This window comes from Puccinia triticina, chromosome 6A (assembly GCF_026914185.1).
Source record: "Puccinia triticina chromosome 6A, complete sequence".
Classification (NCBI taxonomy): Eukaryota; Fungi; Basidiomycota; class Pucciniomycetes; order Pucciniales; family Pucciniaceae; genus Puccinia; species Puccinia triticina.
Genome location: NC_070563.1, coordinates 7,896,067 through 7,911,553, shown reverse-complemented (window position 1 = coordinate 7,911,553; position 15,487 = coordinate 7,896,067). Strand labels below are relative to the sequence as shown.

Below are 15,487 nucleotides of genomic sequence, written 5' to 3'. Positions count from 1 at the left end.
TAAAAAAAATATATGCAACACCCAATCACCCCAAACAGAGCAATAATTCTAAAATGATATGTACATAAAGAATTATCACTCAGAAGTGTTATGATTTTATGATTTGAAAAGTGTATCATTTCAACTTTGCCCACCCTTAACAGCGGTGGGTAGTTACTTTACTTTACAATATCTGCATGATTTCTGTAAAGTAACTACCCTGCCGTTACTTTTCCCACCGTTATTGTTAGCAGTAAGGTGCAAAAAGCAACATGACAAGTAATGTAACAAGCCTCTTTTTTGAGGCTGTTACTAGTAGACAAACGCGTTATCCAGGGGATAACATGTTATTGAGCAATAAAAGGCCAGATTGGCTCTATTTTGGCCTTTTATTGCTTGTTATCTTGCCCGATATCTGACGCTCTGCGCAAAGATATTGTAACGGCTGTTGCAAAAAATTATCCCCTTGGTGTGATATAGTTATTACACAGCCGTTACCAGTAACAATAACAATAACAATGAAAACTCATTACTTTATTGTTATGTTAAACTTATGTGTTACTGTAGTGATAACTGTGGGTAGTGTTGCCCTTAATACTGAAATTAGTTGCAGTATTTTCTGCCAGGTATTTGTTGGAGCAGGGGCAGTCTGGCCTAAAACAATGGGTTAAGCTAGAGGTGCAGTGGTTGCTAGATCCTTTGGCATACAAATTGTATTCATTAATATGACCACACTTTTGACCTCCACAGAAGGCTATCAGGGTGGTTAAGAGGCTATTTTTATGCCGCAGAAGACTCAACTCACTCTAAGCCTACCTCAGGGATTGAAAGTAGGGTCATGCTTCCCGCACTACCAAAAAATACCACACGCACCCCAAAAGGTGGTGCATTTCACGCACTCCAAGAATCTTGGAGTGCACAGTGCAAAAATCCAAAAATGATGGAGTGATCCTTTTCACACTCCAAAGGCAGTCTATCCTTGGAGTTCCCAAAAGATTAATACAGCAATTTCAAAATGTTGTGTTGAAACTGCAACTGACCAGGTTTACATTTCTCTCCCTGTCACACATCTTTCACTCATTTCTCCTCCCTCCAGATGAATATGTTTGATGGTACAAGAACTAGGAACTGTGAGAGTACCTAGGTCCATGAGCGCAAGGAGCGGACTGTTCTGGGGCAGACCAGGAGGTCAGTCAAAGAAGAGAGAGGTCCGAGTGTCTGCCACAGACTAAGAACAAGTGGATGGTTATATGAAGTCAGCACGGCCTACTTTGCCTTTCCTCCACATTCCAGCTCGACAAGAATTTTCTCCACCTCACTATGATTCATTTGCGCAACAAACACGCTCAGCAAATCAATCCGTTTCAAAACCGTCCCACCCTCCCTTCTTTAAAAAATATGTTTTTGACACAAAGAGAGGGGGAGAAATTGGTTTGGCGGAACATAACAAGGAGGTTTTGCCTTGCTTACCTTCCTCATTTATGTTCAAAAATAATGCAATCTGCGTATACACTTCTAGCCTGATTGAGTTTATAAATCTACAAACTTAATTTGTCCCTAGACTCAGGGGGACTGAGAAAACTACCAGTTTTCCTATACACCCTAGAGGAAATGGTGTTTGAAGTTTACTGATCTAAATCAACACAATTCTACACATTTCCTTGACACCAGTACTAGAATTTTAGTACCGCGCGCAGAATGGATTCTGCCCACAACGTGTCCCCCAGTTGTAATAGTTTATAAAATCTGCTTTACAGAAGAAATAAACCCTATCTGCTTCTGCGCGCATTTCCCTGAGGTCTCTACAGGATACAAACTCTTGTAGCGTGTGCGCTTTTCTGCCACGCAAGCTAGCAGCTTTTTGCCCTCCTAGAGGGCTCCCTTGGCCCCTTTTATTGGCTCACTCAGATGATCTCTGAGCTTGTTGTTCCTCAGGCCCCTCTGTCCTTGCTCTCAGCCTTGACCTCAGTTCTCATCTTCAACATGTTGTGCTGTGCACTGCTTCCTTGGGACCCCTGGTCTTCTGAAGAGGTAGTGTGGCAATGGGTACTACCATAAGTTTAGGATTACACACCTCACCTCCAATCTGCATACCCACAATTCTCACCAAGTCCTCCCTTGCACTACCCAACATCAAACTCCTGCTGTACTCAGCAACCACACAAACCTGCAAACCCACCACCCTCCCCAGAACACCAGACCATGTTGACACATCTGGAGACCATCCCGGGCCACAGCTTACAACACACTGCAACCAACTGCAGCAGACCCTCAGGCACTGCAAACCACCGTATTGGCCCCTGTGCAATTGGATCTGTATCTCCTTAACCCACCCCCCAGAGTTCCTTCAACTAACATCAACACTAGGCCAGTACCATTCCTGTGACATATTGATTTTGGCCGCCTTACTGTTGCCATTACCAGTAAATGCAGTGTGCTACGTCCGTTAGTAAAAATGTCTCATATTGGTTTTTGGGTGCTGTTACAATATTTTATTTTTATTTAGATTATGTTACGGTCCCGTTACTCATTACTGGTAACAAAACACATGTCCATAATGGTGCTTTACCCCTATTCTCTTTCTACATACTTAATATGTAGCAAAACAAATAGGGGTAAAACCAACACCACAACAGCTGCGCTGAGCACAGCGGGAAGCATAGCAAAAGCGCAGCTCTTCTTGCGGCGCTACACTACGCTTTTAGCAGCAGGCGGCCTGCTGCGCTTTTTGCTGATTCATCTTCAAGGAAAAATGTGAAGATTTCAGCAGTATTTTGCTGCGCTGGCTGCTGTGGTGATCAATTCTGGAACACGTGTCAAATTTTCCATGGTGTGGTACTTGAAAATGTGAAAAATCAGAATTTTTTCTCATGTACATATGGAAGGCCTCAAGATACCATCCATCAGACCCCATAAATGGAATCTAAGACTAAATTCACCCCTATTCCCCACTGGAAGCATAACTGGAGCCCTGCTACACTGGAAGTTAGACCCTTTGGACAACCTGCAGCACCCAGTCAACCACCTGTCAGGCGCCTCAAGTCACATTTCCCCTCACCATTCTATCCCCACTACATATATTGGTTTGTATTTGTTTGCTATGTATATGAAATCATGCAGCACTGCCCCTGCAGGCTGTGCCCCTTCACACATGCTCATGAGTTTTCTGTGTGGTTCAAGGGACTCTCTTCCGGGAACCACTGAGCCGCTTACCTCCGTTCCAAAGCCCTTGCTTGGCGTATCCCCATCCACAGGGGCCAAGCCCATGATATGAACTGGATGACAGCCTGCTCAGATTTAGTTTATACCAAAGCAAGCCCTGGTTAAAGCTCTGTAACATATGGGTTAAACTTCTGTAACCACTGGGTTAAGCTTCTGTAACACCTAGGTTCAACTTGTGTGAAGAATGGATTATCCATGTGTAATAACACTGTTTTAATCATGGCAATGTGGACATATTGCCTTGCTTTTTGGGGTGGTGATAGTGGAGCGCTGAAGAGATACATACATTGCAGAAGCCCAGCGCCGGTAATTATTCAAACCAGGAGTTCATCTAGAAAATAGGTGGAGAGCCTTATCTTATCAGGTGGCACACTTTTATTTTGACACCTGTCACAAGTCATTGAGAAGTTTTAGAGCCCCCCTTGATGACCTGTCAAACAGTCATTGAGAGGCTGTAGAACCCTTCTCAATAACCAGTCAACCGGTCATCAATAGGGTGTAGACCCCTTCTTGATAACCGGTCAACCGGTCATCAAGGAGGTGTACAGCCCCTCTCAATGACCATTCAACTGGTCCAGGTATGTAAATACTGGCCAACCCCATCTATCTTTGGCCTGGTAAACCCCACCTGGGAGCCTATGTACTGTGGGGCTGCGCAAGAGTGGAGCGGCTTATGTCCGCTGAGCATTTGCCTTAGGGCTCAGTCTAGGGCATTGTGCGCTGGAATTAAGCTGAAAAACTTCCAAATGTTCCAGGGTATACCACCCTGAAATTTATTTGTCTGAGCCTGGTATTAACTGGGAATGAAGTTGAGTATCCTGCATGTCAACTGAAAGCAGTTTCTTGAGTTTTTGTTTTCATAGTTCAAAGCATGGATTTTTGAGCTGCACTTGCACTTTTTTCCCTGTGTAAAAAGCACCTGTGAGCTAAATTTAGCCTTAGCGCAGCGCTTTATGGCTGCGCTAAAGCTTTTTGGGAGTTGCACGTAGCGGGCACCCGCTGCGCTGCGCTAAAACAGGCTCTTTTTGTAGTGCAGTTTAGCCTTTCACCGTTGCTATCCTTGGCACTATTTCAATTTTTGCTGTCAAGAAATGCATTGAGCAATATGATTGTCTAAAATATCTTGACCCAACCAAACTGCGCTCCCAAAAGCTGACCAAAGGGGTGGGAATACCTTGTGCTCATAGGCTTGCTGAAATTAAGGAGATGGGGCACGTATTATTGGCAGTGGACTTCCACCTGCATTGGAACTTGATGTACAATTCGGAGACCGCAGTAAGTGCCATGACCATGAATCTTGACTCCACTTTTTCTTCTCATATAATTTATGTTCTTTTCTTATGCATGTTAGATATCAGAGGCAAGTGAGACCAATTTGGACAATTAAATGAAGAAGCTTGCCATGTGCCTTGCAACCAAACAGCCAGAAAAGCTTGCCGCAATTTTTGAGCAATTTCATCAAATGGTTTCAGGAACTCATGCAGCAGTGCCCATTCAATCCCCAATTGTCAAGAAAAACCCCAAAGGGCGGCTGCAGTTGGAAAAGAAAGCTCAAGCCAAATCAACATCAAAATCAACATCTACAAAAAGAGACCCTAATTCAGCCTTTGAGGTGCAGTTGAACTCACAGAACATAGCCAAAAAGCAAGGGGCCAAGGCTTCTTTCCAGACAACAACTGGTGAGACAGTCCAAGATACTTAAGAAAGAGGAACAGAAAGAAGAAGAAGAAGAAAAACAATGACAAAGAGGACTTTTGACAACCAATTATTTTCCATCCAACCATTCTTCCTAACTTCCATCCATTGCAGAACAGGCTCTGCTAGATTATGAAACAGCACAAGCACATTGGGTGAATTTTTCCTCCTAATTTTGTGTGTAGTTCAAATGGATATATAGCTCATAGTTCCTTTCTGGTAGAACCACAACTATCCTAACCAGGTTCCGCAGCACCTGCAATGTTGGGTGAGCAGCATATATGATCCACACGGCAATGGGCACTGTGGGTTTTGGTGTGTTGCAAGAGCTAGGCTACAATGAAGATAGGGGCGGCAGGGTTTTCAGGTTCAGGCAGGATATGATTAACAAAATAGAAAAAATTGGCTGATTTATGTTATACTTCAGGGTAGTGAACAAGAAATCAGTGGACCAATCAAAAGGTATTTTTCCTCCAAAAAAATGGCTGAACAAACTTGCCCACTGTCAAGTTCTTGCAGGTGTATATGTGATACCATTTATCTTCCTTTCATCTACATCCTCAGATAGTTATCTCCCAATCATGACAGGTCCCAAAAACTCTGCAGCCTGCAATCCGGTTTACCTTTTTTTTGTGAATGGTAATCACTGGGTTTTACCTCAGGTGGTTGGGAAAAATGGGATCAAACCCATCCTGGCAAGGGAGTTGACCTCCGAAGACGCCAAAGGGTGGTTTTTGTCTATACAGAAGGGCATAGCTCTATACAACCAGGCCTTTACTTCCAGGATGATCTGATTCTTGAAATTGTTTTCAATAGTAATGATAAACTGTCTTTTATTGCTCTGCACTCCAAACAGTGCTTTATTGTTGTTGTTTCTGTACACCAGCATTTTTGGAGTGAAACTCCCTGCACTCCATGATTTTTTGGAGTGTCATAAAATGCACTCCCAATTTGGATTTGTGTAAAATACAATTTGTATTTGTCCCTTGTTATGCACTCCAAGAATTATTGGTGTGCGTGGTATTTTTTGGTAGTGCATGAAGCATGCCCCTAAAAGTACATGGTTATATGCTGCCATTCTTTTGTATATGTAGGGAGTGAAAGGAAGCAATATCTATCCTCTTAAACTTGCTCTTGAGTGTCAGCAGGGCTGAGCTTGTTAACCAGGAAAGGCAGGGAGAACGCCATTCTAATGTAGATTTCATATATAGCCATACGCAAGTTATATGAACATGTAAAAATAACTTAGAAAAACAATCAGAATGATGTGAGACTACCATCATTCACATCACAACTGCAGAATGTGTTCTTGTATTAAATGAAGAACCAGCTGCTATACGAATGAGAGACAAGCAAAAGAAGATCGAAGAAATCCTTTCCCCAGCCTCGGATGCAACGGTGAAAAAAAGAACAAGTCGATGGCTAATTTGTTCGTTGAGCCTTTCTCTTCCCGATTTGGGCGGAGAAACCGGTCTTGATGGCTGACACTGATCGCTTGGAGCCACATGATTCGCAGGTTACGAAATACAGACGGTTGTCTTTCTCCAACAACGTATCCGGTGATTTGCATGTCTTACACGTCACATACTCGACTACCACATACAATGGTCATGTTAGCTCCACGTCTTGTGGCCGAACGGGAAGGAAGGCGAATAAATTGAAGGCAGGATGCGTACCAATGTAACGACGCAGAACGTTTTCGATCTGTTTTTGTTGAAAGCGACCTTTAATGACCAAGTTGCCGTTACCGTCAACACTTCCACTGGTACCCAATTCAGCAAACAAGAACTGGATGACATGCTCCGGTTGTCGATGCATTTTTTTGCAAATCTCGGCCACGTTCGCCCAAATCGAGCGTTTGTTACCCTCTCGGTGAACCGAAGGCGGTGCAAGTGTGTAACGCTTCTTGGCTCCGCCACCGGACAAGGAAGGATGAGAGAGGTAGAGCGCTTGGTAAAAACGACCCAGAAGCTGTGGCAGAGAGATTGGAAACAGGTCAGCGTTTCCGGGATCTTTTTCTGTCACAAGCAAGATGTCTAGTAGAAGGATGGTTAACCTCGTCATAAGTGTAATCACGATCGGGCTCTTTCAACCAGGCCTTTTTCTCCGCAGCCGCCTGAGCTTTACTCTTTTCGCTCTCGCCGATCGCCTCGTCATCTGCTTGGCCAAAGAGGCCATCCTCAGGCGGCTCGTCTCCCTCCGCACCAGAGGGATCGCCATCCTTGGCTTCGGATTTATTGATCCCACCTTCGACTTCTGCCAGCTCACGTTCGAAAGCTTCCAGATCGAATGCTTTCTTCTGGGTCTTCTTCTTCTTTTTCAAATCTGGTTTGGTGATCGGAACGATTAGATGGCGTCAGCTAAGCAGATCGGTTCGCATGTCTGCTTTGAAATCCATCAAGGTTTGGTTGAGGATTTCTTATTTGATGACCATCAAAGACACCGACCAGCGAATTCCTCAGCAGCAGCGGCATCTTCAGCGGCAGTCGTCGTGCCAGCCGGTTTATCTTTCTCGTCGATCGCATTCAGTTCGTCTTCATCGAGATCTAAATTGACTGTTTTCTTCTTCTTTTTCCGCTTGAGATCGCTGAATTCCAAGTCGCCAGTCGAAGCAGGTTCGGGAGCTTTCGAACTTGGCTCGGTTTCGGTCGTCTTCAAGATCGAGACAGGCTCTTCGGTCTTAGAAGTGGCGATTGAGGCGGGCTGTTCGGCCGTACTTTCTAACTGCGAATCCCTGTATACAAGAATGTATATGTACGTGTCTGGCTTCTAAGCCAACGGTCTATAAGGAAATGAGACGGGAGCCGAGAGAGAAGAAGTACTAACAGTTCATCGAATGCGACGGCTTTCTTCTTCTTCTTCTTCTTGAGAGTTGCGTCGAAGAGGGGTTCCTCTGCCTGTTCGACGGGTGGATTCTTCAGCTCTTCGGCCATCCTGAGTGTTATCGCAGTCTTCCGTGGATGTTGGTGGGATGCCAGAAGGGTGAAGCTTGGGTGGCAGAGTGGCGATGGTTGCTGTGCCCGCTGGCTCCCACAGCCCCCTGGGTGGAGCCCCGCAGCCACATCGCCCCAGTTCAACCCTATAATGCGCACACCTGCAGAAAAACCCATCTCATGCCACGTCACTAGTGACTACATCAACACTTAAGAATTGGTTTTTGTTACAGCAGTTCTCAACTTATACCCACCGGAGGCGTTTGAAATTCCGGAAAGAGTTTTTTCTTTTTTTCTTTTTTCCAAAAAATAGTGAATGATGACATTCCTCCCAATTCTGCCCCATGATATTCATGAGACCTCGTGCCCCTGGTAAACATCCAGTCCTCCTCTTGTGCACGGTTTGGAAAGTCTTGAGAAATAAATTAATAAGCCATATTTGCTGAGATGTGAGCCCCCGAGCGCTTCCGGGGACTCCGAACTCCGAGGTTCACCTGACCCGGTGCTCCGCCTCTCCGGTTGCCTCCAGTGCCACCCGCCGGAGCCCAGACAAGAACCCCAGCTCGTCCATCCACGATGTCATCGACCCTCATCACTCGACCTTTGCTTTCCCAGAGGGCTGCTCGCTTGATCGCCAGTCCCAACGCTGCTCGATCGTTTAGTGCTACTCCGACCGCCAATGAAACTCTCAAGGAGATCGAAACTCGACTCAAGTCAGTTCGAAACATTGGCAAGGTGAGCAATGACCTTCCTACGGATATCTGGTATCACCATCGAAGTACTAATCAGCCGACTCTTCCACTTCAGATCACCAAATCGATGAAGATGATCGCGACCACTAAACTAAACAAGGCCCAACGAGCCATGAACGATGCCAAGGCGTATGGAGAAGCCAACGCTGTAGTCTTTAAGGAGTCGTCACTCTCCGAGGAACTGGCATCAGGAGCAGACTCCAAAAAGACCCTGTTTGTCGTCATCAGCAGTGACAAGGGTTTATGTGGTGGAATTCATTCCAGCGTCTCTAAACGTACCCGAGCTGAGCTCGGTGAGAATAGCGAGACGCAGGTTGAGTTTCTTTCTTTTCCCGGTCTTGTCTCAATCCGCTTCTCTTTTCTATCATCCGCTCAAGCTTATGCTGATCCTTGCATTCCCACCACCTTGTTCATTTTATCTTTCTTATACACCCACAGATCGTCGTGGTTGGGGATAAACCAAAAACTCAGCTCAGTCGAATTGTGCCGAAGAACATCGTGCTCTCATTCAATCAGATCGGCAAACAAGTTCCAAACTTTGCCGATGCTTGCGTTATTGCCGATTTGATTGAGGAGAAAAAGCTTGACTTTGACAAAGTCAAGTTGATCCACAACAAATGGATCAGTGCGTTGAGCTATGAATCTACGGTAGTCGAGGTTTACAACGCGGATACCCTCAAATTGGCTCGTTAGTTATCATCACCTATTGAATAAGATTCTCCTGGGTGATTTCTGACTGATCTACTTTGCTTCAAACAGCCAAGTTTGCCGCTTACGAAGTGGAGGATGACCAATTGATCAAAGATTTGTCCTCGTTTGCCATGACCAATGCTATCTACACTGCCCTTGTCGAGGGCTATGCTACCGAGATCTCGGCTCGTCGAAATGCAATGGACAATGCGACCACGAACTCGCAAACGGTCATCGGCGGATTACAAATGAAGTTCAACCGAATGAGACAATCGCAAATCACTAACGATCTTGTCGATGTATGTTTTTCTTTACTTTCGATATTTTCTAAGCTGTGTCATCTATCGGCTTATCGACTCCATGTTTCTGATTCCGTTTGCAGATTATCACTGGAGCCAACGCATTGTAAACGAAAATAACAAAAACAAACTTCAGCTTAATAGAGTCGAGGAAACACTCAGTAAGATCCTAATCGATCGTCACTGAGCTCGCTGAACAACCAAAAGCCGCTGCCCCTTGTAGAAGAATTGTCATTGCTCTATCCAGTTGGGCTTCCTTTTTAAATACAAACATATATACATAAGAATGCGACTTTTTCTGCTTGCTTTTTTAGTCAGCCTCGACTGAATTGTCCAGTTGTCTAGGTCTGATCTCACACTTGTCCTGCTCATGGCTTTGCTTAGACTGCGAATAAACCCTGCAATTCCATGAATGCGCCCATGAGCTATTGATGATTGATTTGAGCTGCCATCAAGCCAAACGTGACTTGTCTATGCGGGTGAGGTTAATTGTTGCAGGTGAAGGAACTGCAACGGAAGATGAAGGTGGTCCACTTGATGATATCCCTGGCAGTGGCAAGCTTTGTTTCACAGCTCAGGCCTACAGGAAGAACACACGAGTCCTGGCCGCACATGTCCGAATTTCGCAACTCATCTTTCATCATAAAAGACCCGGGCTGAGGGTGAAAACAGATCTTCCCAAAAGGATCCCCAAAAAGAATAAAATAGAACAAACCTGCGTTTAAAGAAGGCCTGATAAAAATATACCGCGCGCTCAGGCGGCTCAATGTTGCCCAATGTGCAGAGCCAACTTCATTTTACTTTTTTTGAGTGACGATGCCGATGCTCCTCACCCGTCTCTGTCGGCAGCACGAAGTAGTCACTTCTCGACCGGTGCGGCCTTCCCCCCACAGAAGCTGCGACTTTACAAATTTGCTTCTCACCCCGCATAGTTAAACTTAAACGTACAAATCGCGACAATGCATATTCGTCATATATATATCTGTTTCCCTCAGGAAAATTAAATCAAAATTATTGAATCCTACCCATTACTTGGAATTAATTTTGTCGAGTCGTTTGCGAATCATTCAGCTACTCGAAATTTGGAAGACCCAATTAAAATCGGCAACTTTGTTGGTTGGTTGGAACCTCTGTTTAGGCAGAATCCGTTTGTTTTGCTCTTTAGGGCAACCCAAACGACATGCAAGTGCAACCACAGCAACGGACATGAAGCCAGGATGCCTTATTCTCGACGCTATCAACGTTTGATTGTGCCACTGCCAGGGACGCCCGGCTGGGCTGCCAGCCAGTCATGCCGAATCCGTATGGTTGACAACCCCACTCAGTCACCAAGTGTTTGACAGAACACAAAGACACACTCTGCTGTACTCGTCCGCTAGTACAACAAACGTACTCGGCCGTTCGAGGACGTGGCCGAAACTGTCGATGGGGGATCGAAAATGGCGGTGAGGGTGCTACAGTGATCGGCTATGGAGCTGAGCCTGCATGCGCCGTTCAGCGCCCTTCAACCGAGTGTAACAGCGCAATGGACCCACAGCCGCATAGAATTGCTAAGATTGAGTATTCCCCAACGTTGGTCGTGTTGCCACTCGTGTTGGTGGTCGTGTTGGTGATGAACTGTTCATTTTGTCCTGATGCCCTCGATCTCCAGAACTAGTTGCGAAGAAGTCTTTAGGTTTACATCAATCCCCTCAGAGTCAGGCTAAGAGTGGTCTGACGCCCTCGGCTGATGCGAGATTCAACTTGGTCCATGACGAAGTCCATCTTACCTACATCCACGGCCGGCGACGAAACATACCTCCCTTTCGCCGTAGCTTTTTGGATCTCCTGTCATGTGAGAAGGCACTATACTTCTAAATCGCTGTACCATATCTTGTTCCGGAAACAATTCTGTCCCAGCTGCCTATTTCTCGACAGGAGCAGGTTCGCCATCCCCTACAAATTTTGATAGCTTGATATCATTCTTCTTTTCTGGAAATCCGCCATTGATCAAGTTCGATTAATGATTCTCGAGATTCCGTCAGTCACCCAGCAAGTTTCTTCGGTTAACTTGATTAACATATCGCGAAACATTATTTTCCATGCCAATTTTGGAATTACTTCTGAATCAGGTAAAAATAAATTAGCTTGCTTCACATGAGTCGCAGACATTTCACTAACGTTTATCCGATCCTAGAAAATCATTAATAGGCTACGCTCCTCATCCAAGATTCGGGCTTAGTTTCTCCCAATGTGGTTAAAAAAGCAGACTACAGAAACCTCGGTGGCACTCAAATACGGCTGGATGCTTAAATATCTTGAAAGCACCCCTAATCATTTAGCTGCCTTGGACAACGAGGAACAATCCGTACCCTGGCAAACGCACCTTGCTCAAAAAGTTACCAACAGAGACAGTCAGAATGCCAAATCCCCTCCCCTTGTGAAGCGTGAATTTTTTGGAAACGATGTTGAGCAAGGTGTGATAACCCTTCGATCGCAGCACTACAACAGGCCGTCGGCGGAACTTAACGACCCTAATATCCCGCCCCTGGTCATCTTACCTGCCGAATCACTCACGTCACCCTCTGGGTCTGCCATAAAGGGCCAGGCCGACTTCAACTTTGAAAATGGTGAGGAAAGATGAAAAATCGAACTTTGGTTAGGTTTATTATTGAGTTTACAGAGTTACTTGCCAAATTTCTAGGCGATGTCAACTTGTCGACTGAAAAACAGACAACGGGAAATCCGGAATCTGTCTCAGATGGGAGCACATCAAAGATATCCACACCGACAACATTAGGATCGCAACTCCTACCACCATCAATTCGGAATAAAGGCAGCTCTGATTCACCCTCAATCAAAAGTCCCACCCCTGAGAACCAGAGAAGTGTTGCGACTGATTTGAAAGAGTTTGACGCACAAGGATCTCGCTCCTTGCCTCAAGATTCTGGTTCGACATCGAAGAATCAGAATGGTTCGACATCGAAGAATCAGAATGATTCGACAAAAATCATTCCTCAACCATGGCTGATCGGGACCTCTTGCGTCTTGTTGGTTGCTGCAATCATCCTGTGTATAGCTCTCAAGAAAAGGCTTTATCAAGTTTCTTTCAAGCCATTCAAGATTCATAAAGCGCCCAAATCGGCTGGAAGTGGGAAATCGGGAAAGTCAGGACAAAAGCCAAAGATTTCTCAGCCATCCAGGCCGTATAGCAGTCCCCAGATAGCCAACAGTCCTACGGAGGAAAGATTGATAAGCCCATGTAATCAGAATCGCGAGACTTTTGGAAGCATAGTGGCTGAACTCAGTCCAAATCCCGCTTTAAGTGTCAAAAGAAATCCTCAGAGCTCTTCCAATCGTGGTATTATTGATCGGCTGAGAAGACTCTTCAGATTTCAGGACGCAAAAGGCACAAAATCAACGAGTTCTTCCACTCAGGCTTCCATCTCGAGGCCTGATGCAGAGAAATTGGATAACTCACAACCACCCTTGCCAGAGATATACCTTTCGCATCCGGATCCTGTCCACCAAAAGAGCAACACACCTAGTGACTATCACAAGTTGATGGATGGCACACAACAGGAAAACCACGGCCTAAGTGTCTCGGCAATGTCACCACTCAAAAGCTCACCAATAATCCAGTTTAACGAAATTCATCCAGAGACTGTTGAGCTTCATTGCATACGGACAGATCAAATTGAAATAGTTTACTAGTTTCAAGAAAAAATGAAATTTTCATCTTCATTTCATCCAATCCTATTTTTGTAACTGCCGGGGAGCGTGGTGTCTTCTGATGCAAGATTCTTGCATTAGAATTTTTCTTTCTCTTTTTCCTGACTAGATGGTGGTGATATGTTGTTGTTCATAATTATTCTTTGTCTCCACATCCATTTCCTCACCATATACTTAAGTTGATTTGTCTTTTCTCATCTAGATTTCTTTTCAAAGAAGGTCCTTGTTATCAGTGACAGACAGACTGAAAAGGATTATTTCATCAAATAAAAACTCTATCTCCTATTTATCTATTTTTTTTTTCTTGCTTAATCCTTACTAATGCTACTTAGTAAATAAAAGCAAAAATCAAACATTGTGCTCTCATTCAATCAGATCGGCAAACAAGTTCCAAACTTTGCCAATGCTTGCGTTATTGCCAATTTGATTGAGGAGAAAAAGCTTGGCTTTGACAAATTCAAGTTTATCCACAACAAATGGATCAGTGCATTGAGCTATGAAGCTACAGTAGTTGATGTTTACAACATGGATAACCTCAAATTGGCTCTTTAGTTATCATCACCTATTGAATAATATTCTCCTGGGTGATTTCTGACTGATCTACTTTGCTTCAAACAGCCAAGTTTGTTGCTTACAAAGTGGAGGATGATCAATTGATCAAAGTAAATAAAAGCAAAAATTTCCTGACTTTTATACTGAAAATCAGGTAAATTTCTCATCAGCATGCAACAAGTCAAAACAGAAATTAATTATTTGGTACAGATTTGTTTTTCTAAAAGCTGATTGAAACCTTTGTTATGATTGATTAAATAATTCATGAAGAGCAATATTATACCTTGGCATCTGCATGGAAACTGACCCAAATCAAGAGAAATGAGGAGTTTCTCAATCTTGAACTCTTGCTGTCAGGACTGGAGTAAAAATCAATATAAGTGTAGACTAAAATCAGAGCTTGATACTGCAAAAGGGGTGGTATCAACAACCCTGTGGTAAGGTTGGCCAATGTGGAACTCCTACCATGCCAGGTGGTAGTCAGTTGGTGGAGGGGAATGGGGTAGTTGATGAGCAGTGCCCTCTGGTGATGGTTGGATAAGCGGCTGAGGATTGTGTAGCAATGAGGTCAGGGGGTATTTCACAACGGCATTGAGTGCACGTTGGCGGTTGGGTTGATTCAGAAGAAGCTGGGGTACTGCTGGTGAGTGTGATCAAAGAAAAGGATCTGGGATAAGAGGAAAGGATTTTGATAGACTCAGAAGGCACTGTTGAGGGTGCCAAAGATCAGTAGCAATAGAGTTGATGAATTTCTGACTTGGATCAGTGCAGGAGTCATGTGCCCCAAAGTCTGAGTTTGAACTGAACTCAAACTCAGGGGTTTGTGACATCTAGGAGACAGCTCATCACAACCTTGAGCACACGCGCGTGCTACAGCAACCACAACAAAAGAGACAAAACAGGAACAAGACAAAACAAAAAGAAACAAAAGACCAACCCTCCTCATCTGGAACCTAACCAACGTGCGCAAACTGAAAGAATAAGAAACAAGAGTCAAAGAAAAACAAAAACAACATGAACAACAACAACAACAAAAAAATAACAAGGAAAAGGAAAAGGGATCCTGAAACACCTTGATAATCTTGAGGACTGACTTCTTGAGACTGGGAGGATGCCAGCTGAATATCTTGAGGACTAGATATGTGCCATGCACTGTTGGTTTGATGTGAATCACTGCCTGTACCATTTTTTATTATTTTAGGGGCAGGCTAAATCCACACCAAAAAAATTACTACATCCACTCCAAAAATGGAGTGAACAATAGTCCACTCCAACTTTCATTGGAGTGAACCATAGTCTACTCCAAATTTTGTTGGAGTGAACAAAAGTACACTCCAAAAAAGGGCCTGTTTTTTGGAGTGTACCCATGATGCACTACAAAAAGTTTGGAGTAAACCCAATTCCACTCCAAAAAATGTTTTTTCCAAGTGAGATTTTTTCATTTTTTTCAAGTGCACAGATGTTCACTCCAAATTTAGGGGGTTGAGAAATTGACTCCCACAAATTAAAGAATTGACTCCCAAACGCAATTTACGCTGCACGGACCGCCTTGGGACGTCTTTCCCGGGTCCTTGCGACCACATTTTGACCCGGGGGCGTTTTGGGAGTTGTAATTGTAATTCCACAATCCCAAACAGGAGCCGGGATTTTAATT

At 44.4% G+C, this 15,487-nt stretch overlaps 3 protein-coding genes across 3 annotated transcripts; 2 read left to right on the top strand and 1 right to left on the bottom strand.

Annotated features, from left to right (window-relative positions):
* Positions 1–6,318: 6,318 nt before the first annotated feature.
* PtA15_6A904 (uncharacterized protein) lies at positions 6,319–7,829 on the bottom strand (the record flags this gene model as incomplete). The annotated part of the gene is made up of 5 exons (XM_053170658.1): positions 6,319–6,488; positions 6,573–6,867; positions 6,953–7,159; positions 7,453–7,630; positions 7,723–7,829. 5 exons carry the CDS (start codon positions 7,827–7,829, stop codon positions 6,319–6,321), a joined length of 957 nt encoding a protein of 318 aa, XP_053021827.1.
* A 576-nt stretch (positions 7,830–8,405) lies between these two features.
* PtA15_6A903 (uncharacterized protein) lies at positions 8,406–9,680 on the top strand (the record flags this gene model as incomplete). Its single annotated transcript, XM_053170657.1, has 5 exons — positions 8,406–8,564; positions 8,637–8,894; positions 9,020–9,269; positions 9,341–9,570; positions 9,654–9,680. 5 exons carry the CDS (start codon positions 8,406–8,408, stop codon positions 9,678–9,680), a joined length of 924 nt encoding a protein of 307 aa, XP_053021826.1.
* Positions 9,681–11,800: 2,120 nt separating this feature from the next.
* Positions 11,801–13,833, top strand: PtA15_6A902 (uncharacterized protein; the record flags this gene model as incomplete). The annotated part of the gene is made up of 3 exons (XM_053170656.1): positions 11,801–12,179; positions 12,233–13,215; positions 13,624–13,833. The coding sequence occupies 3 exons, from the start codon at positions 11,801–11,803 to the stop codon at positions 13,831–13,833; spliced, it is 1,572 nt and encodes a 523-aa protein (XP_053021825.1).
* Between the last annotated feature and the right edge of the window lie 1,654 nt (positions 13,834–15,487).